The following is a 24097-nucleotide window of genomic DNA, read 5'->3' on the forward strand; positions in this document are numbered from 1 at the left end:
AGCTGGAGAGTTCATCAAAGTCTTCATAGGCCATGAAAAGGGTATAATCAGTTAGGTAATGGAGACCCATCCAAGGTATCAAAGCTGCATAGCAACATGATTAAATTGATTATCAGGGCAGATATGGATAAAGAACTGGAAAATGCAGATTAATAGTAAGATATCAGTTAAAGGCAACTGAGAGAGACCAGTTACAGATCAAGAGAGAAGTGATGAAGGATTGATCTAAGAGGTGGCAGAAAGGATAGAAAAGACAGATGAAAAAGCTACTGTGAGGTAGACTCATCAGAACTTAGCCACTGACTGGATTGGGAGGGAGGCAATGGTTGTCTGAGGAGCCCTTACAAATAGCTGAGAAAAGAAGAGAAGTGAAGGCAAAGGAGAAAAGGAAAGATATATCCATCTCAATGCAGAGTTCCAAAGAATAGCAAGGAGAGATAAGAAAGCCTTCCAAAGTGATCAATGCAAAGAAATAGAAAACAATAGAATGGGAAAGACTAGAGATCTCTTCAAGAAAATTAGAGACACCAAAGGAACATTTCAAGTAAAGATGGGCACAATAAAAGACAGAAACAGTATGGACCTGACAGAAGCAGAAGATATCAAGAAGAAGTGGCAAGAATGCGCCAAAGTACTACTCAAAAAAGATCTTAATGACCCAGACAAACCACAGTGGTGTGATCACTCACCTAGAGCCAGACATCCTGGAATGTGAAGTCAAGTGGGCCTTAGGAACTATGAACTAATCACTACAAACGAAACTAGTGGAGGTGATGGAATTCCAGCTGAGCTTTTTCAAATCCTAAAAGATGATGCTGTGAAAGTGCTATATTCAATATGCCAGCAAATTTGGAAAACTCAGCAGTTGCCACAGGACTGGAAAAGGTCAGTTTTCATTCTAATACCAAAGAAAGGCAATGCCAAAGAATGTTCAAATCACCGCACAATTGCACTCATTTCACATGCTAGCTAGCAAAGTAATGCTCAAAATTCTCCAAGCTAGGCTTCAACAGTATGTGAACCGAGAACTTCCAGATGTTCAGGCTGGATGAAGAAAAGGCAGAAGAACCAGAGATCAACTGCCAATATCCGCTGGCTCATAGAAAAAGCAAGAGAATTCCAGAAAAACGTCTACTTCTGCTTCATTGACTATGCTAAAGCCTTTGACTATGTGGAAAATTTTTCAAGAGATGGGAATACCAGACGACTTTACCTACCTCCTGAGAAATCTGTATGCAGTTCATGTAACAGAACCGGACATGAAACAACAGACTGGTTCCAAATTGGGAAAGAAGTAAGTACGTCAAGGCTGTATATTGTCAGCCTGCTTATTTAACTTATATGCAGGGTACATCAGGTGAATGCTTGATTAGATGAAGCACAAGCTAGAATCAAGACTCCGGATAAGGCAATGGCACCCCACTCCAGTACTCTTGCCTGGAAAATCCCATGGATGGAGGAGCCTGGTAGGCTGCAGTCCATGGGGTCTCGAAGAGTCGGACACGACTGAGCAACTTCACTTTCACTTTTCACTTTCATGCCTTGGAGAAGGAAATGGCAACCCACTCCAGTGTTCTTGCCTGGAGAATCCCAGGGATGGCGGAGCCTGGTGGGCTGCCGTCTATGGGGTCGCACAGAGTCAGACACGACTGAAGCGACTTAGCAGCAGTAGCAGCAGCAGAATCAAGACTGCAAGGAGAAAGATCAATAACCTCAGATATGCAGATGACATCACACTTATGGCAGAAAGCAGAGAGGAACTAAAGAGACTCTTGATGAAAGTGAAAGGAGAGAGTGAAAAAGTTGGTTTAAAACTCAACATTCAGAAAACTAAGATCATGGCATCTGGTACCATTACTTCATGGCATATAGATGAGGAAACAATGGAAAACAGTGACAGACTTTATTTGTGTTCCAAAATCACTGCAGATGATGACTTTAAATTGAAATTAACTTAAATTGAAATAAACATGAAATTAAAAGATGCTTGTTCCTTGGAAGAATAGCTATGACAAACCTAGACAGCATGTTAAAAAGCAGAGATATTACTTCACTGACAAAGGTCTATATAGTCAAAGCTGTGGTTTTTCCAGTAGTCATGTATGGATGTGAGACTGAACCATAACGAAAGCTGAGTTTCAAAGAATTGATGCTTTTGAACTCTGGTGTTGGAGAAGACTCTTGAGAGTCTCTTGGATTGCAAGATCCAACCAGTCCATCCTAAAGGAAATCAGTCCTGAATATTCATTGGAAGGACTGATGCTGAAGCTGAAGCTCCAATACTTTGGCCACCTGATGCGAAGAACTGACTCATTGGAAAAGACCCTGATGCTGGGAAAGATTGAGGGCAGGAGGAGAAGGGGACAACAGAGGATGAGATAGTTGGATGGCATCACCGATGTGATGGCCATGAGTTTGAGTAGGCTCTGGGAGTTGGTGATGGGACAGGGAAGCCTGGGCATGTTGCAGTCTACAGGGTTGCCAAGAGTTGGACATGACTGAGTGATGAAACCGAACTGAACTGAATGGGAAGACTCAGGGAAGAGTCAAGTTTCCAAATGGGGTGGAGGATGAACAGATGATATTTTGCAAAGAAGCAAAGAACAGATGAGGAATATGGAAGCAATATGGTGAGACTAAGAGAACACAACTTTGGCTGCAGACATGGTGAGTTTAAGATATCTGACAGATTCCACAAGGAAGTAACCAAAGGAGAGTGTAATATGTGATCCAATCTAGAACACAATCTAAATTAAAAAAAAAAAATACTAACCAATCTGAAGCTGATCAAGCTCTGGTGTGAAGAATCCAGCAGGGTAGATTTTGATCAAAAAGTAGATGTATATATTGTTGGGAAGAACTGGTTCCTTGAACTCTGAGAATAAGGAATCAGATACAGGTGTATATGGCTTCACAATTTCAGTACCTTGAGAAAGTCAAAACAAAGAAATTCAATTCTAAAAATCTAAACAAATGAAGATGAAACATAAAAATGTTATGATGCTATCAGTATATATTTAAAACTGCACCCTTAATGTAATATATTTATAACTATGTTCTATATGTATACAGCACATGCATATATACTCTAAGCCAAAATGTGCTGAAATAATTTTAACAAATCAGTAATTCACCATAATATGAATAACCTGTTTTTATTAAGTGTGGCATAAAATGATAGGATTTTATGCTAATAAACTTAAAACAACCATCTATACCATCAGCATATAAGCTTTGTAATGGGCCACAACAAAAATGGCATCAGAAGTTTACACAGAGATACAAGGAGATACTTACACAATAATTTTAATTATATACCAAATTTTTAACAATGAATACTGATGGCCAATGGGATAATTTGAGTTTTAGGAAGGCATGAATTTTTGAATTATTTTAGCAATTTATCATTTTATGTATTATTTTGGTAACTGAAAAGAACACTAATCCAACTACTACTAAGAATATAATAATAAAAAACAGGGTAAAATTAGTAAGAAGCCATGTTATATTTTAGCTAGCCAAAATCCAAAGAAAGAGGAGTTAACACATTTGAAAGACCAAAATTTTATACATGGCTCTCTCACATATATGAAATTAACTATGTGTAAATTAGATACAATACTTGCACAATAAATACACTGGGGAAGATATCAGTTATTGAATAACTTGGCATTAGTGATGATGAAGAGAAAAATTGAACAGTGTGTATAACACACTATATTTATCAAATCCTGGCTGGTAGCCTGTGAAGCTACTTGCTGGAAACACTAGGACTGACTTGGGAATGTTACCTTTTGCAGCTTCAACAGATTAAGAAGATATTAGACAACAGCTGGAAGGGTATTTAAAACAAGAGGTAATTTGGGGGTGAAAATAAAGGAAAGAGAATTTACACAGTAAGGAATACATTTACAAGAGCTTCTTTTACTGGTGGCACATGCAAGGAAATCATCTATAATCATCCACTCATTTTCAGCTTTATAAATTCAACTTCATAAACAATCTTGAACTTAAAACTGGCTAATAAGAGATGCTGGTGTATGTTTCTGGTAGCTGTCTTCACAGAAGACTGTGTGCTCTCTAACCTCTTTCTTTTAAGGCTTTGCTAATAACAGATTCCCTGTGGGAGGTAATGGCAACCCACTCTAGTATTCTTGCCTGGGAAATCCCAAGGACAGAGGAACCTGGCAGGTTGCAGAGTCAGAGACAACTTAGCAACTAAACAACAACACAAGTAATCATTACAAAGCTGGTGGCACCGTCTCTGTGATGAGTGACAACTTCTTTGCTCCACACAGTGAGGCAGCATAGCTCGAGTTCCCACTTGCAGGAACCCTGCATCCACAAACCCAGAAACAGGATATCACAAAGACCAGCTGCCCAGAAACGTTTCACCAATAACCTACATGGGTGCTTACATTAGTACTGATTACAAACTCCTTATTAAAGAAAATGTTCCTGCAAAGCCTCACCTGTAATAGGTAGCTTGAGGTAAACGTGTTGCCCAACTGGCACCTGAAGATGTGTGCTTGGTGGCAGCATTAAGCAGAACAGCTTCGTATCATGAGTCACATCTTCCTTGGAAACTAACTGGCATTTTCTGTAGAACAAACCTAGAAAGAAGTTCATTTTCTCTTAGTGACAAATAAATTAGATAAGAAGTACTCCCAGACCCACTACTCAAAAGCACAGACTCAGCTTCTGCTCTTTAGTGAGCCTGAATTTCACTAACAGGTGTATGACATTAAAATAAATTCATCACTATTTTGAAAATCTTACAGTGTTAGTTTTTTCCATTTTACTTCCTGACATATCCATTTTCTAAAACCTGTAAATACTTCTGTAATTTGAAAAAACAGCTCTATAAAATGAGTGCTATTTGCTCATGTCTGTTTTTATAGCATGTTAAAACCATTACAGTCTAAAAAATGAAAGCCTAGTTTTTTCTTCTTAAATTTACTTTTTAAAATAATTTCATCCTTTATGCCTTTATCAATAGCTATATAATTAAATTGTAGATGTGAAAAATAGTTGATAACCATCAAAGTTCATTTTAAATTCTTTTCTTACAGAATGGCAAAGTCCTGAAACTCAACCATTTAAAGTTTAACAATACCAGCACTATTTAATAACTTATAAATACTTCTTTGATAAAGGCAGGAAAATATACATTCTTGTGTCTCTGTATGTGTGTTATATATACACAAACAAAATCTATATGTATATGAATTATAGGACATTTCAACAGTCAAAATATGATTAAAACAAAAATAAACAGGTTAATAAGGGTATAAGCTCTGATTATCTGGAAAAATTTAAATGAAATACTGAAGATGGCAGGTTTGTGGTACTAAAATACAAATAAAAGGAACCAAGTATTTCTATAAATACTGGAAATATCTGAAGTTAATACCCTAAGCTCAGGAAATACTTGCATACAAAGCAAAATAATACCATTGGATTAGAAGATCTTATTACAGAAGTTCTGAAAGCATGAATATTTTCACTGGCAAATTCTCTTTTGAATGTAAACAGCATACCAGAATAGACTAATGACACTGATTTGTTTCATAATTTCCTCTTTTTTATAAAACAGCATTCACAGAGATGTATCAGGAATTAATCCTAATAAGGCATCTTTGGCCATGTGAAGAGTCGACTCATTAGAAAAGACCCTGATGCTGGGAAAGACTGAAAGCAAAAGGGGGTGGCAGAGGATGAGACAGTTAGATAGATAGCATCACCGATTCAATGGACATAAATCTGAGCAAACTCTGGATGGTACTGGAGGTCAGAGGAGGCTGGTGTGCCGCAGTCTGTGGGGTTGCAAAGAGTTGGACACGACTTAGCGACTGAACAAAAACAATAACAAAGCATCTTATTATCCTAATTAAGCTCTTTTTTCTAACCTAAAAATATTTAAGTAGGTAAAGATTTACTTCAGACCTATGCATGTGAAGGCCCTACATCAAATAATCAATGGTTAGTAGAAAACTAAAATTCACATAGAATCCTAAGAAACCATTTTGGCCACAGTTTCATCCAATTCTCTTCTTCCCTTTTCGCTTGGTGCCCCAAAGACCCTGGTCACTACATCTTTCTACCCACTACCATGGTAGCTTAGCGTGCACATAAACTTAAGAGTGCATCGTGGCCAGGGCAAAATTTAGACAAGATCATGGCCAAGGGTACCATCCCAGAATTATATCAGAAGGCCTAATCCAATGCTAGACTGATGAAGGATCAAAGAAGCTAGGCTCACCCACAAGAAGAAATGAAGGTTCAGATGATCTCCTTTTCTCTTCCTCTAGACCCTTCCTGTGACCCAGAGTGGAAATACTGGGTTGGCCACAGAATTCGTTCAGGATTTTCCATAAGGCGTTACAGAAAAACTGGAACAGATTTTTGGCCAACCAATACGTGATGAGGGCTTCCCTTGTAACTCAGTGGGTAAAGAATCCGCCTGCAATTCAGGAGACCCGGGTTCAGTCCCTGGGTTGAGAAGATCCCCTGGAGGAGGAAATGGCAACCAACTCCAGTATTCTTGCCTGGAGAATCCCATGGACAGAGGAGCCTGGCAGGGTACAGTTCATGGGGTCACAAGAGTCGGACACGACTTACAAGACTTGGCGACTAAATCACAATATGCGATGAGACCTCCAGGTCTAAACACATGAAAGTTATAAACCAGACAAATAACTGTTAATAAGTTTTGTGCTGCACCCTGAAATGTACCTTCATAATGCCCCTTTAGAAGGCTAGGTTCAAATTCAGGATTTGTGAACTCCTCAGAGTTCCATGCAGGAAGAAGGCAAGGGGACGAGAGTTGCACCCCCAGACTGTTAATGGCCTGAATCCTGCTCTTCTCAGTCCTGCTGTCTGACCCTGAGTAGAGCCTTGTGTGGATGTGGGGACACTAGCCCATACGTTCAAGCTTATCTACTTGCTGTCCCCATAACTAGCCTTGGCCACTCCTTGGATAGGCTTCCCAGGTGGCTCAGTGGTAAAGAATTGCCTGCCAATGCAGGAGACGTGGGTTTGATATCTGGATAGGGAAGATCCCCCAGAAAAGGGAATGGCTATCACTCCAGTATTTTTGCTTGGGAAATCCCATGGACAGGGGAGCCTGGTGGGCTATAGTCAATGGGGTGCCAAAGAGTCAGATACAACTTAGTGACTAAACAACAATTTCATGGATAGAAGTGGATTTGGGGTCATTTACGCAGGGAATTCTGGGGCTCCAGATACCTGGAGTGCAGTGATTAAGGAAAGAGCTTCAATTCTGGGGGGACAATTCCTCGCTTTGCACACTCCTCACCCTGTGAAGGATGTGCAGTTGGTGGAGAGCCCTTGTGTTGTTCTGCAAGCACGGAATCCAAGGTAGGTGTCCCTCATGAAAAGGTCTAGGGGCCACAGTGCTTTCCTCTAATCAAATCTAGTACATACCCTCTGATGAAAAGCCTCATCTTCAGACCTGACAATTTCACCTCTAGCCTTTGTCAGAAAGGATTTGTTACAGTAAGTTGCATCTCTTCGACTATACTTAAAACACAAGGAAACTCTGGGTTACAATGATGGACTGGCTTTCTAGACAGAGAAGTAACACAGTATTCCTGCTATTTAACACTGTGAGATAATGTCAACATCTTTGAGTGTTAGTCGCTGAGTTGTGTTTGACTCTTTGCAATCCTATGAACTGTAGCCTGCCAGGCTCCTCTGTCCATGGGATTTCCCAGGCAAGAATACTGGAGAGGGTTGGCATTTCCTTCTCCAGGGGAACTTACTGACCCAGGGATCGAACCCTGGTCACCTGCATTCTATATCTTACCAATAAAATAATAAAACTGCCATAATTTCAATGGGACATGCTAATGATAGGTTCTAAAAGTCTTAAGAAAGATTTAAGAATGTTTTCATCTTTCACTCTTTCACTTACACTGAAGAGAGAAGTCACAGAGGCATGGACCTAAAGCATGGGGATAAAGGAAGATAAAGCAGATTTGTTGACCTGAGACTGAATAGTGCTGGTATTAAGGTGTCAGGTTTTTGGTTTTATAAGCATAACTATACAAGAAAATGAAAAACTGAAAATAAATATGAGATGGTAAAACAAAAACACAGGACAGAAAAACGTTTGTTCAGAAACCTAATGTTTTAAAAAAAAAAAAAATCTTAATTTTTAAATTGGAGTACAGCAAAGTGATTCAGTTATATATATATATGTATACATGCATACACACACACACACATTCTTTTTCAGGTTTTTTTTCATTACGGATTATTATAAGTTATTGAATATAGTTCCCCGTGCTATATGGTAGGTCCTTGTTATCTACTTTATGTATAGTAGTGTGTATCTTGGAGAAGGCAATGGCACCCCACTCCAGTACTCTTGCCTGGAAAATCCCATGGATGGAGGAGCCTGGTAGGCTGCAGTCCATGGGGTCGCTAGAGTCGGACACGACTGAGCAACTTCACTTTCACTTTTCACTTCCATGCATTGGAGAAGGAAATGGCAACCCACTCCAGTGTTCTTGCCTGGAGAATCCCAGGGATGGCGGAGCCTGGTGGGCTGCCGTCTATGGGGTCACACAGAGCTGGACACAACTGAAGCGACGCAGCAGCAGCAGCAGCAGTGTGTATCTGTTAATCCCAGACGAAATTCTTTTAATAACATACAAATAATATTGAGATACTCAGGGTAACACTGCAACACTGAGGATAATATGGTAATTTGGGCATTCTTTATTCTTCTTGTTGAAAAGAAACTACAGCTTTCCTTCTAGAGAGTAGAATTTCACAAGGCAAAAATAAAGACAAAGTTCAGTGGGAGAGATCTGTGAAAGAGCACTGGTTTGGGAGTCCACACCTTCCTGTTCTAAGTACTTTTTTTGTTTTTTTGGCCATGCCATGCAGCACGCAGGACCTCAGTTCCCAGACTAGGGATTAAACCCATGTGCCCCTGCAGGGGAAGTGTGGAGTCAGTGGTTAGCACTGAATTCCCCTAGTGTTCTTTCAAAGCTACTGCTGCTGCTAAATTGCTTCAGTTGTGTCCGACTCTGTGCGACCCCCTAGACGGCAGCCCACCAGGCTTCCCCGTCCCTGGGATTCTCCAGGCAAGAACACTGGAGTGGGCTGCCATTTCCTTCTCCAATGCATGAAAGTGAAAAGTGAAAGTGAAGTTGCTCAGTCGTGTCCGACTCTTCGAGACCCCATGGACTGCAGCCTACCAGGCTCCTCCATTCATGGGATTTTCCAGCCAAAAGTACTGGAGTCGGGTGCCATTGCTATTCACGCTCATTTTCCCTGCTGGAAATAGGGGCTTACAGAAGTTATAGAGTTTGCCCAAGATCACAGGGTCACTAGAGAAGATGTGGGATGGAGGAAGAAGTTATGAGAGTTTCTTGCCCCAACTCATAAACCTTGTTCAAAAAGTTTGAGAACTATAATTATAGACCAGTACATTGTCCTTTAGCATCTTCCTCATTATTTTAACCATGTCGGTTCAAACACAAATATCTATAGACTATCCCCCTACCCTTTACAACTCCCTAGTAACTATTTAATGTCCAAATTAAGGAACCAGTTCAGCAAGTCACCATCTATCTCAGGTACCTCTCTTCTTCAACATCCCCAGCAGGACACCTTGGAATTTTATCATGCTATTCAGAATAGTTTGTAATTGAAAACTTATGAATTATTTCTGGAATTTTCCATTTAATATTTTTGGACCACGACTGACCAAGGGTAAGTGAAACCTCAGAAAGCAAAGCTGCAAATAAGGTGGGGGCACTGTATTTGTCTTTGACTCTGATCTCGAACATGGGATTCCTAATACCCTGGTAAATTCCTAAGCAATAAGGGAAAACTAGGAACATCTTTGTTCTCATGTGGTGACTCTAGGTGGATTCCTGGATGGGGGCTGGTCACCAGAAAGACTGAGTTATGGTCAAAAGTTTGGAATTTCCTGCTCTACAGCCCACCCTCTGGAGAGGAAAGAGGGGCTGGAAATGAACTTATGCAGAAGAAACAACAAAGTTTTAGTTATTATGTGCTTTTAAAAGTATTATATAAACTGCAATTATGCTGCTGTTTTTAAAAATTATTCAGCCTTTGTACTAATTTTGATAAGGTTTTCACTTAACCTCTGGTGGTTGCTGTTCAGTCACTAAGTCATGTCTGACTCTCTGCAGCCCCAAGGACTGCAGCACGCCAGGCTTCCCTGTCCTTCACCATCTCCTGGAGTTTGCTCAAACTCAGTGATGCTATCCAACCATCTCATCTGACCTTTTGTAATATAGCTTTACTATCCTCACTCAAACCACTCTTGCATATATGAGTAAGAAAACATTCATAACACATCTTCTAACACCCAGGATGATAAATGTGTATGGGTACATGCTTTTTCCAATTAGTAAATTGACAATAGAGAATAGATTCCTTTCTGTTTTAACTATTACTATTAAAAATAAATTTAAAATGTATTCAGTTCTTTTACTACCTTACCTAGACTGATGTGAGCTGAATCTTTCTTTCAAAGTGAGGATTTTGTAGAGTTAAACATCAGTGTTAAGCTAAGAAAAAGGCAGCTTTTCTTCCAAGACTAGGTTCAATGGGGTCCTTAGACAATGAGGCCCATATCGTTTAGTAAGGTTGTCACTAGATTTGAACATCTCTGTGCTTATCACCTTTCCTCAGCTCCATAACTAATAATTCAGTCAACATTATACATTAAAGTGCTTGAATTCTAAGTTTTTAAACTTCATCTATTCTGTCTTTTAACACAGTAAATAATTTCTTACTTATTTACAGCCTGCTCCATCTATCCTGTGTTTCTTCATATTCAGGCCGTTCTGCTAGAAATGAGAATAAGACAGCAACATGCTAAAGCATCTTATAGTGTGCAAGTGACAACTTTACACCTGCTGGGCTGAGCAGACAATTTAAAAGCATAAAGTACTGTGAAGTCCTATTTGCTAGCCATAGGAGTCTCTTCTTTTCCAGTAATTCTGAATGACTGTTTTAGGCAGCAAAGAAACATGGCTGCACAGGCAAGAAAGGGTTAGGAAGGGGCGAAGGGGGATCTTAACACACTGACAAGAAGAGCTGTTGTTCCTTATGACAGCAAACAGCTTGCCTGCAGAATCCCAGGCCCCGTAGAAAGCCTCAATTAAGTGACTGCTCACAAAGTGTCAACAAGCATGTTTACAGGTACAGACAGCACTTCTGGATGTGTACGCATGTGGTGTTAGCAATTAAGAAGCCCTGATAAAAGTATAGGTCAAATTATGCAAAACTGCCATTTTTCTAGGTTAAAAAATAAACAGCAGTGGTTTCATACAGTTCAGCATGATTTAAAAACACAGTTATAGATTCTATATGTACTTAATCTAAAGGTTTATAAGTGGCTATTGACATATCAAAATTATGACACAACTTTTCAAAATCTTGTTTATTCTTTAGCATCTCAATATTCATTTACTGAGCTGTTAGTTGTCAAATTTACAAAACAACCTTTGTGTGATGATCTGAATCCCCATATTAAAGGTAATTACAATTAAAATAAATTTTTAGGCTGGGTACAGAAATAGCAACCCAATATTCTATTAGTTTCTGACTCTTAATAGACAAGTTTCTTAGTCATATCACACACACACCACACCACACAAATACTCACTCATAATCTTCATCTTTGAGAAGAAAAAAATAATTGGAAGTGCCCAAGTTACAAATGGTAGTCTGGTTATATTCATACAATTTAATTCATCAACTGTTACACCTGGATTAAAGGTAGAAAATGAAGTAGTTTCTCTGCTCTGATTATGTTCTTTGCTATATTTAAATCTTTTGTGTAAGTAAACTCTAGATTTGACGTGAGAAGTTATTGTATTAAGTCTTCAACTCACACGCTTAGTTTCAAACTTAAATTTTTTAACTAGGAAAAATGAAAGAAGCCAGCATGCTAATATCATAAAAATTGATAATTCTGGCAATACACATTGAAAATCTAGGAACCACATAATAGAGTAAACATTTGAACTTACTGACAGCAAGTTAAATCATAATATTTTGATGATGTAAGTATTCAGCTTTGCTAGTGCAGAAATAACCTATAGTTTTTATCATGAGTTAGGGAAGAGAAAGGACAAAGAAGAAATGAATCTGTGCTAATTCAGGCAAATAAATAGAAAAAAATCCCCTAAACTGAGTCATTTTCCAAAGCAGAAAATCTAATTCACTGAAAAATACAAGCATGGCTTCAATTTCACACAAGAAAGCTAAAACAAACTATGGTGGCTCACGACTCAAGCCGAAATTTATAGCAGGGATGAGAGAGTTCATGGAAAGCCTCAGGAAATTATAGGGAAGAATACTTGAGCAATGTTCATTCTAACTATTTCTAAATACAGGTCAACCTTGTTTCTCAGTATCATTTATTTCTAGGACTTAGCTTTTATCTGGTTTGCTATGATTTTTCAATCACTCAGTCGGTCAGTTCAGCCCCTCAGTCATGTCCGACTCTTTGCAACCCCATGAATCGCAGCACGCCAGGCCTCCCTGTCCATCACCAACTCCCGGAGTTCACTCAGACTTATGTCCATCGAGTCAGTGACACCATCCAGCCATCTCATCCTCTGTCGTCCCCTTCTCCTCCTGTCCCCAATCCCTCCCAGCATCAGAGTCTAGACAGCCAGATAATTTCAGGGCAACAGATTTTACCTTAATAATATCTTTTTTCATTTTCACGGTCTTTTACCTGTTCTCTTCTGATCTGCTGCATCTGCTATTATTCCTCTCTCTTCTGCCTACCTTATACCATGCAATTGAGACCTCCTGCTCTTGGAAAATGAATCTATTTGACCTTTCCCACATATGGATTACATTTTCTTTCTCTGCCACCTGCAAAAGGTCTGGCACAATAAGTACCCAGTAATGATATCTGGAAAGTCCTTCATGACTTTCTTTTTTAAGTCACTTTCAAAACATTGCTTGAAATTCACCTTCATTCATGGGGAGTTGTTCAAGGTCAGATTGATCTGCATCTGTTCACTTAAGGTTACCTTAGAACATATTCAAGCTTGCACTAAGTAACTTCCTCTTATTGGCCTATGTCTTGATATAAGTATTCTTTAACCCCATGTTTATGTATGTTCTTTCTTCCACCTAGGAAAATAATTCTGATGTCATTTATTTGTTACATACCACAATACCTAAAATAGCATTCCACACACAATAAGTACTCAAAATGCAGCTACCTGATGCTTTTCTGAAAATTAAAATATTATCTACAAATACATTTTTATAGTTTTAAATATTTAAAGATGGTAAACTGAATATATGCAGTTAGTGTCTTCTAATCCTTCCCTAAAATAAAAGCAAAGATGGTGTGTGAATGTGTGTGTGTATGTGTGAGTGAGTGAGAGTGTTTGGTTGTTTTTTAAGGCATAGCCTGTAAGGATAGAAAGAACTAACTCAGTTAACTGGAAAGCTAAATCCCAAACTAGACATACAAAAAGCCAAGAATCAATCCATCTGTAATATAAGATCTCATTAAGGCTCAGAAATTGGCAGGACCAAGTATTTCTGGAATCAGAGGGAAGGCAGAACTAAAACTGCTTTCTGGATTAAAGTTCATTTAAGAAGTCTAGCTGTCTTCCCTAGCCCCACCTTTCTGAAGTCTTTCCCTATTTCACACAGCCACAGGCCGATTCTCTATTATTCTGGCAAAATATCAGAATTTTGCTCTCTTGTAGAGGGCAAAACACAGGGTCTCTGGATTGCGTATATTTTACAGGCTGAACTGTGTGCATCTCAATGTTCCACATTAAAGTCACATCTCCAGTACTAGAGAATGCAACATATTTGGAAATGTGGTATTTTACAAAGTAAGTTAAAATGAGGTCGTTTGGATGGTTCCTAGTCCAATGAGCCTGATGTCCTTATAAGAAGAGGCAACAGGGACACAGACATAGAGGGAAGATCATGTGAAGACAGCCATCTACAAGCCAAGGAGACATGTCAGGAGAAGCCAACCCTACCAGAATCTTAGTGTCAGACTTTAGCCTTCAGACTGTGAGAAAATAAACTTCTGTTATTATCCCACTAAGTCTGTGGTACTTTTTTATGGCAACCAGCTCAGAGGTTAGAGCGTCTGCCTGCAATGCGGGAGACCTGGGTTCGATACCTGGGTCGGGAAGATCCCCTGGAAAAGGAAAAGGCAACCCACTCTAGTATTCTTGCCTGCAGAATCCCACGGATGGAGGAGCCTGGTGGGCTACAGTCCACGGGGTTGCAAACTGAGTGACTTCACTTTCACTTTAGTAGACTAATACAGGACAGTTGACAAAACAAATCTTAAAAAGGAAATTAAAGTTTACAGATACCCCTGCCTTCTTTTCCCATGTAACTTTTGAAATGTTGGGTGCAAGGTAGAAACTGTTTAGAGACTCCGGCAAAACACTGGCATCAGACTTTTCTGATCCAGCCACACAACGAATGTTTCTTTTCTGATCCAAAGAAAGGATCCAGCCACACAGTCAATGTTATTGTCAGCAAGCAAGGCCCCACACACAGTTTCCAACTAGCTTTTAGAGTTCAACACAGAAATACGCGCAGACAGTCAAGGATCAGCAGACATTCAAAGGAAGTATCTAATATGAAAGACAGACCAAAACGAGGCTAGGCTACACAGGGAAACAAAAACTCTAAAACACTATCAGTAATTCTCAAAAAGCTAAGAGAAGGGAGCAAATAGGATGCTAAAACAAATAAACAAAAATCAAGAGTTCTCTGAAGTTAAAAATATTAAAGTAGAAATGAGTTACTCAACAGCAGAGTTAGAAGACACAGCTGAAAACAACTCCCAAAAAGTACAGCAAAAGGACAAAATTGAAAATGAGAGAGAAAAGACAAGATACATAGAGAACTGGTTAAGAAGGCTTAAAATAAGATCATTTTTAGGGACTTCCCTGGTTGGTGGTCCAGTGGTTAAAATTCCATGGATGGAGGGGCCTGGTGGGCTACAATCCACGGGGTCGCAAAGAGTCGGACACGACTAAGCGACTTCACTTTCACTTTCGTAGACTAATACAGGACAGTTGACAAAACAAATTTTAAAAAGGAAATTAAAGTTTACAGATACCCCTGCTTTCTGCAGGAGAGACATGGGTTCCATCCCTGGTCTGGAAACTAAGATCCCACCCCATGCCATGGCGTGACTAAGCCATAGCTACTGAGCCTGTACGCTCTAGAGCGGTGCTCCTCAGCAAGAGAAGCCACCGCAACATGAAGCCTGAGCACCACACTAGCCAAAGCCAGAGCACATCAATGAAGACCAGGTGTGCCACATCAAAGGCCCAGTGCAGCCAAAAATAAATAAATAAAAAATAATCTATTTTTTAAAAAGTCTTAAAAAAAAAAAAGAACACTTCTAAAAAGTAAAACAGACCATGGAGGGACGACAAATCAGTACTTTCCAGACACATGGGTCTTAAGCTTCCATAATGGAAAGATTAACACAAAGGATGACCATTTGGCACAAAAGTTAAAAACAGACCTCCATTAAGGTCTATGAAACTATGAAATTTCAAAACACTTGGAACAAAAGGCAAATCCTACCAATTTCCAAAGAAAATATGGAGTGCATTCACTTTGTGAAAATTCATCAAGCAGAACACTTATAATATGCACCTTTGCCTGTAAGATGTTACACTTAAATTAAAAGCTCTAAAAAATAAAGGAAGAAAACGAACCGTATTATCTTTAGGAAGTAAACTGGTACTCTTGCCTGGAAAATCCCATGGGTGGAGGAGCCTGGTAGGCTGTAGTCCATGGGGTTGCGAAGAGTCGGACACGACTGAGCGACTTCACTTTAACTTTTCATTTCATGCATTGGAGAAGGAAATAGCAACCCACTCCAGTGCTCTTGCCTGGAGAAGCCCAGGGTCGGGGGAGCCTGGTGGGCTTCTGTCTCTGGGGTCGCACAGAGTCGGACACGACTGAAGCGACTTAGCAGCAGCAGCAGAGGCAATAAACGTGCCTTCTCTAATAGAAAAAAATTAGGTATGCCTATAGGGCATCAACTTTACTTGTTTTTGCACCTTTTGTAAAAGGGAACCTGGAGGAATGAAGGGGTGAAGGAATGAAAGGTTTAAGTGGGTATTCTCCATTTAGCTATCATAACTGAATGACCCCATTATGCCTAAACATTAGATAGCAGAGTCAGAAATGTAATCTACGTTTAAAAAAAAAAAAAAAAAAAAGGAGGGTAACAAACCCAATGCCCCATTTCAATTCTTTAGAAAGAAATACACGGAGAAGGCGATGGCACCCCACTCCAGTTCTCTTGCCTGGAAAATCCCATGGACGGAGGAGCCTGGTAGGCTGCAGTCCATGGGGTCGCGAAGAGTTGGACACGACTGAGCAACTTCACTTTCACTTTTCACTTTCATGCATTGGAGAAGGAAATGGCAACCCACTCCAGTGTTCTTGCCTGGAGAATCCCAGGGACGGGGGAGCCTGGTGAGCTGCCGTCTATGGGGTTGCACAGAGTTGGACACGACTGAAGCGACTTAGCAGCAGTAGCAGCAGAAAGAGATACAAGGACCCTTTGGCTCACTCAAAGTGGCCCTCCAAATTCTGGTACAACTGAGCCACTGACATACATTTTCATGAACCAAGGACTCAAAATAACAGCATAGCCTACCTGTATCTTTCTTTGGAATAAATGAATTATGATTCTCCCGGGGATGACCAAGGCATTTCCAAGAAGTATTCTCTTTTTTCTTCAGGACGATCTCTATTTTTCCCACATTCTCAACAACTAGCACTGAAAAGAAGATAAACTCCATTTGTATTCATTGATATTAAATATGAGAGTTTATTTTTAAATCATTCTCTCTCAAACAACCCAAATGTCCTGATCTGACAATGATAATTAGTGAAATAAATAAAAATTTTGGTACATATTCCTCAAAATTGTTTATGCTTTATATGATGTTAAATTCAGTTTATCTTAAATTCAGACTAACTTCTTTCAAATTAATGTATCAGGGGCCAAACTAATACATAATGCTGGTTTTCATACAAGCTCAAATAGAGCCATGGCAACTAACACACAACTTAAAAAAAAAACAACCTTAAATATACAAACTAGCCATTGAATGAATTGACAAAAGCAAATTTAATTTATACTGTATTAACATTTCTTGGGATCTGAGAGTCTTATGAGTGAATGCAGTAAACCAATATTGAGCTTAATAAACAGAAAAGGCTCCAGGAGAATGAATCCCTATAAATTATCCTTACAATTATCAATCTTTGATAATTAAAAATGTTTATATTATCTTATTTTTGAATATTTGAAATAGTTTAGAATATATGAATATTAATAACATAATAAGCTTTATTTTTATTTTATTTTTTCTTTTATTCTAAGTACATTTTTTTAAATTTTATTTTATTTTTAAACTTTACATAATTGTATTATTCTAAGTACATTTTTATTTTAAGGCCCTTTTAAGGAATGTGGGCATGAAAGGCCAGAAGACAGTCTTTTTGATCACGGACACTGAGATTAAAGAGGAAGCTTTTCTAGAGGATATTGACAGTATGCTCAATACTGTAGAAGTACCTAATATTTTTGCAGCAGATGAAAAACAAGAAGTGATGAAGGTAAATGCTTTTCAGGGAGTGCTGTTCCCAACTCAGAAAGGTTACCTTGAAACTTTTCTATTCTTCAATATAAATATGGCTTGTGCAGAGAATTTTGGTAATCAGAAACTTTTTTTTTAATTAAAAATTTTTTTAAAATATAAATTTATTTTAATTGGAGGCTAATTACTTTACAATATTTAGTGGTTTTGAAATACATTGAAATTAATCTGCCATGGGTGAACATGTGTTTCCCCATCCTGAATTCCTCTCCCACTTCCCTCCTCATCCCATCCCTCTGGGTCATCCCAAGTACACCAGTCCTGAGCACCCTGTCTCATGCATTGAACCTGGACTGGCAATTTGTTTCACATATGATAATATACATGTTTCAATGCCATTCTCCCAAATCATCCCACCCTCGCCCTCTCCCACAGAGTCCAAAAGACTGTTCTATACATCAGTGTCTCTTTTGCTGTCTCGCATATAGGGTTATTGTTACCATCTTTCTAAATTCCATATATATGCGTTAGTATACTGTATTGGTGTTTTTCTTTCTGGCTTACTTCACTCTGTAGAATAGGCTCCAGTTTCATCCACCTCATTAGAACTGATTCAAATGTATTCTTTTTAATGGCTGAGTAATACTCCATTGCGTATATGTACCACAGCTTTCTTATCCATTCGTCTGCTGATGGACATCTAGGTTGCTTCCATGTCCTGGCTATTATAAACAGTGCTGCAATGAACACTGGGATACATGTGTCTCTTTCAATTCTGGTTTCCTCAGTGTGTATGCCCAGCAGTGGGATTGCTGGGTCATATGGCAGTTCTATTTCCAGTTTTTTAAGGAATCTCCACACTGTTCTCCATAGTGGCTGTACTAGTTTGCATTCCCACCAACAGTGTAAGAGGGTTCCCTTTTCTCCATATCCTCTCTAGCATTTATTGCTTATAGGCTTTTGGAGAGCAGCCATTCTGACTGGCCATTGACCTCATTGTGGTTTTGATTTGCATTTCTCTGACAATGAGTGATGTTGAGCATCTTTTCATGTGTTTGTTAGCCATCTGTATGTCTTCTTTGGAGAAATGTCTGTTTGGTTCTTTGGCCCATTTTTTGATTGGGTCGTTTATTTTTCTGGAATAAAGTTTTTCTGGAGTAAAGCAATAAAGTTTGCTGTGGGTTTGTTGCAGGAGTTGCTTGTATATTTTTGAGATTAATTCTTTGTCAGTTGCTTCATTTGCTATTATTTTCTCCCATTCTGAAGGCTGTCTTTTCACCTTGCTTAGAGTTTCCTTTGTTGTGCAGAAGCTTTTAAGTTTAACTAGGTCCCACTTGTTTATTTTTGCTTTTATTTCCAATATTCTGGGAGGTGGATCATAGAGGATCCTGCTATGATTTATGTCGGAGAGTGTTTTGCCTATGTTTTCCTCTAGGAGTTTAATAGTTTCTGGTCTTACATTTAGATCTTTAATCCATTTTGAGTTTATTTTTGTGTATGGTGTTCAAAAGTGTTCTAGTTTCATTCTTTTACAAGTGGTTGACCAGTTTTCCCAGCACCACTTGTTAAAGAGATTGTCTTTTCTCTGTTGTATATTCTGGCCTCCTTTGTCAAAGATAAGGTATGCATAGGTGCATGGGTTTATCTCTGAGCTTTCTATTTTGTTCCATTGATCCATATTTCTGTCTTTGTGCCAGTACCATACTGTCTTGATGACTGTGGCTTTGTAGTAGAGCCTGAAGTCAGGCAGGTTGATTCCTCCAGTTCCATTCTTCTTTCTCAAGATTGCTTTGGGTATTTGAGGTTTTTTGTATTTCCATACAAATTATGAAATTATTTGTTCTAGTTCTGTGAAAAATACCACTGATAGCTTGATAGGGATTGCATTGAATCTATAGATTCTTTGGGTAGTATACTCATTTTCACTATATTGATTCTTCTGATCCATGAACATGGTATATTTCTGCATCTATTTGTGTCCTCTTTGATTTCTTTCACCAGTGTTTTATAGTTTTCTATATATAGGTCTTTTGTTTCTTTAGGTAGATATATCCCTAAGTATTTTATTCTTTTCGTTGCAATGGTGAATGGAATTGTTTCCTTAATTTCTTTCTGTTTTCTCATTGTGAGTGTATAGGAATCCAAGGGATTTCTGTGTGTTAATTTTATATCCTGAAACTTTACTATATTCATTGATTAGCTCTAGTAATTTTCTGGTGGAGTCTTTAGGGTATTCTATGTGGAGGATCATGTCACCTGCAAACAGTGAGAGTTTTACTTCTTCTTTTCCAATCTGTATTCCTTTTATTTCTTTTTCTTCTCTGATTGCTGCGGCCAAAACTTCCAAAACTATGTTGAATAGCAGTGGTGAAAGTGGGCACCCTTGTCTTGTTCCTGACTCTAGGGGAAATGCTTTCAATTTTTCACCACTGAGGATAAAGTTTGCTGTGGGTTTGTCATATATAGCTTTTATTATGTTGAGGTTGAGCTTTTATTATGTTGAGCTTTTATTATGTTCCTTCTATTCCTGCTTTCTGTAGGGTTTTTTTTTTTTTTTTTTATCACAAATGGATGTTGATTTTGTCCAAGGCTTTCTATGTATCTTGAGATAATCACATGGTTTTTATCTTTCAATTTGTTAATGTGGTGTATTATGTTGATTGATTTGCAGATATTGAAGAATCCTTGCATCCCTGGGATAAAGCCCACTTGGTCATGATATATGATCTTTTTACTGTGTTGTTGGATTCTGTTAGCTAGAATTTTATTAAGGATTTTTGCATTTATGTTCATCAGTGATATTGGCCTGTAGTTTTCTTTTTTTGTGGCATCTTTGTCTGGTTTTGGTATTAGGGTGATGGTGGCTTCATAGAATGAGTTTGGAAGTTCACCTTCCTCTGCAATTTTCTGGAAGAGTTTGAGTAGGATAGGTGTTAGCTCTTCTCTAAATTTTAAGCCATCTGGTCCTGGGCTTTTGTTTGTTGGAAGATTTCTGATTACAGTTTCAATTTCCGTGCTTGTGATAGGTCTGTTAAGATTTTCTATTTCTTCCTGTTTCAGTTTTGGAAAGTTGTACTTTTCTAAGAATTTGTCCATTTCTTCCAAGTTGTCCATTTTATTGGCACATCGCTGCTGATAGTAGTCTCTTATGATCCTCTGTATTTCTGTGTTGTCTGTTGTCATCTCTCCATTTTCATTTCTAATTTTGTTGATTTGATTATTCTCCCTTTGTTTTTGAGTCTGGCTAATTATTTGTCAATTTTATTTATCTTCTCAAAGAACCAGCTTTTGGCTTTGTTGATATAATAAGCTTTAAAAGGTGATTATATTTTATGAATTAAATGTGTTTTTAAATATTTACAGTATATTTCTTTTTGCCTTTAGAAACAATATTAGTCTTCCTCACTGTAAACATAGAAATCAGCAGCAATTTAACAACTTTTAAAGACAGAATAGTCGGATGAATTCAATTCCATGAGCACTGATTTGAAGCTTAATAGACAAAAAAGTCCTTGACTTCAAAGAGTTTAATTAATACAATTTATAGAACTTACTATGGTGTATATAGAAAAAGGAAGGTACAGAACCAGTGTAATGTAATCTCACAGTGCTTTAAAACGAGAAACCACATATATACAAATATAGAGTAGAATATTATTCAGCCTTAAAAAAGGGAATCCTGATAGCTGTACTGCATGGTATCACTTATATATGCAAATTAGAAAAAAAAGTCAAACTCATAGAAACAGTAGCAAAACAGTGCCAGGCATCAGGGGTGAGGGGGAAATAGGAAGAGGTTGACAAAAGGGTATGAAATTTCAGCTATAAGGTGAATAAGGTCTGAAGATCTCATGTATAACATGGTGACTGCAGTTGATGATACTGTCTTGTATAACTGAAATTACACAAAAGGTAAACATGTGAGATGATGGATGTGTTAATTTGATTGTGTTAATCTTCACAATGTATATCTTTATTGAATCAATATGTTGTATACTTTAAATCTTTAAATAGATCACAATTTTGTTAATTATATCTCAATAAAGCTAAAGAATAAAAAACTACTGTTCTCTGATGAGTCTTCTATTGTTAAACAGCTGTGTAAAATCCATTGTGCATTTATATGTAATGATATACATAATTTAATATGCTTTGGGTCTCCTGCATTGCAGGCAGACGCTTTACCATCTGAGCTATCAGGGAAGCCCTTGTTAACATTAAATATTTATATATACACCTAAGAAAAACTTGTCTGGTCACGTATATTTCTATAAGCTACACATCAGGAGTAGGGCAGGAGGGAAGAATGGAAGACAAGAATTTTTTTTCTAATGAGAGGAAATGAAAAGGGCACAGATGAAATGAATAAGGGAAAAGGAACAAGGGGTAGGAGGAACTGAAACCAGAGGGAAAAGGTATATTTAAAAATTAACATATATGTTTATATAGAAAACATCATATCCCTGTCCTGCAACATGAAAATATTTATGTGAACAATAAGACAAACTGCTGTCCCCTCATACATGCATATGTATATGTGTGTATATGTACATACATACATTACATTGGTAGCTGTCCCCCCATGGGTGTGTATGTATGTGTGTGTGTGTGTGTATGTACATACATACATAATGTTGGTAGCTTACCAGAAAAATCTTCTTGAATCTCATGACTTAGGGCTGGAGAAAAAGAAAAAAAAATTCAGTTAAGATCCAACTTCAATTCCTACAGTGTACAAACATGGTATAAATCCTTTAAATGGTTCTTTCATGCACTATTTCAAATCTCTCAAACATATCCTAAGAAACCATAAGAAAAACTGAATGCAACCAAAATGTATATACTTTGAGAAAAAATACTTAAATATATTCTTTTAGTTATTCCATTTCTCTCCTTATTAATTAAAGAGTAAATATTCAGTTGCCCACAAGTGGGTAACCCATACTGGTTTAAGGGTGGTCCCATCCTGACAAATCCTACAAACCAAGAAAGGAGCAGGGCAGGGAGAGAGGCAGCACATGAAACACACAAGCTCCAGGGTGTGCACAAGTGCATGTGAGGATAGGCCAGGTCTGGGTCTGGATAAATTTTTCTTTTCTTATTGTTCTCTAAGTTGGACAGTCATTTAGAAGAACTGTACAAAAAAGATCTTCACGACCTAAATAATCACGATGGTGTGATCACTCACCTAGAGCCAGAAATCCTGGAATGTGAAGTCAAGTGGGCCTTAGGAAGCATCACTATGAACAAAGCTAGAGGAGGTGATGGAATTCCAGTTCAGCTATTTCAAATCCTAAAAGATGATGCTGTGAAAGTGCTGCACTCAACACACCAGCAAATTTGGAAAACTCAGCAGTGGCCACAGCACTAGAAAAGGTCAGTTTTCATTCCAATCCCAAAGAAAGGCAATGCCAAAGAATGCTCAAACTACCACACAATTGTACTCATCTCACATGCTAGTAAAGTAATGTTCAAAATTCTCTAAGCCAGGCTTCAGCAATATGTGAACTGTGAACTTCCAGATGTTCAAGCTGGTTTTAGAAAAGGCAGAGGAACCAGAGATCAAATTGCCAATATCCACTGGATCATTGAAAAAGCAAGAGTTTCAGAAAAACATCTATTTCTGTTTTATTGACTATGCCAAAGCCCGTGACCGTGTGGATCACAATAAACTGTGGAAAATTCTTCAAGAGATGTGACTACCAGACCAACTGACCTGCCTCTTGAGAAACCTACATGCAGGTCAGGAAGCAACAGTTAGAACTGGACATGGAACAACAGACTGGTTCCAAATAGGAAAAGGAGTACGTCAAGGCTGTATATTGTCACTCTGCTTATTTAACTTCTATGCAGAGTACATCATGAGAAACACTGGGCTGGATGAAGCACAAGCTGGAATCAAGTTTGCTGGGAGAAATATCAATAACCTCAGATATGCAGATGACATCACCCTTATAGCAGAAAGTGAAGAAGAACTGAAGAGCCTCTTGATGAAAGCACAAGCTGGAATCAAGATTGCTGGGAGAAATATCAATAACCTCAGATATGTAGATGACACCACCCTTATGGCAGAAAGTGAAGAAGAACTAAAAAGCCTCTTGATTTAAGTGAAAGAGGAGAGTGAAAAAGTTGGCCTAAAGCTCAACATTCAGAAAACTAAGATCATGGCATCCAGTCCCATCACTTCATGGCAAATAGATGGGGAAACTGTGGCTGATTTTATTTTTTAGGCTCCAAAATCACTGCAGACGGTGACTGCAGCCATGAAATTAAAAGATGCTTACTGCTTGGAATGAAAGCTATGGCCAACCTAGACAGCATATTAAAAAGCAGAGACATTATTTTGTCAACAAAGGTCCGTCTACCAGTCAAGGCTATGGTTTTTCCAGTAGTCATGAATGGATGTGAGAGCTGGACTATAAAGAAAGCTAAGCACCAAAGAA

The 24097-nt window shown here is 38.4% G+C and overlaps 1 protein-coding gene across 7 annotated transcripts in view; it reads right to left on the minus strand.

Moving 5' to 3' along the window:
- LOC129619998 (cytochrome b5 reductase 4) overlaps positions 1-24097 on the minus strand; it is a 117947-nt gene that overhangs the window by 19718 nt on the left and 74132 nt on the right. For 5 of the 7 annotated variants that reach the window (XM_055535580.1, XM_055535579.1, XM_055535584.1 and 2 more), the window contains 5 exons: positions 22301-22333; positions 16706-16828; positions 11678-11779; positions 4473-4613; positions 2774-2926 (listed from right to left, as the gene is read on the minus strand). In XM_055535580.1, the coding sequence (XP_055391555.1) occupies positions 2774-2926; positions 4473-4613; positions 11678-11779; positions 16706-16828; positions 22301-22333 (552 nt within the window). Of the gene's footprint in view, positions 1-702; positions 1690-2773; positions 2927-4472; positions 4614-11677; positions 11780-16705; positions 16829-22300; positions 22334-24097 lie in introns of those variants that run through there. The other 2 variants (XM_055535585.1, XM_055535581.1) reach the window with 2 other exon arrangements.

This window comes from Bubalus kerabau, chromosome 9, assembly GCF_029407905.1.
Source record: "Bubalus kerabau isolate K-KA32 ecotype Philippines breed swamp buffalo chromosome 9, PCC_UOA_SB_1v2, whole genome shotgun sequence".
NCBI classification, from domain to species: Eukaryota; Metazoa; Chordata; class Mammalia; order Artiodactyla; family Bovidae; genus Bubalus; species Bubalus kerabau.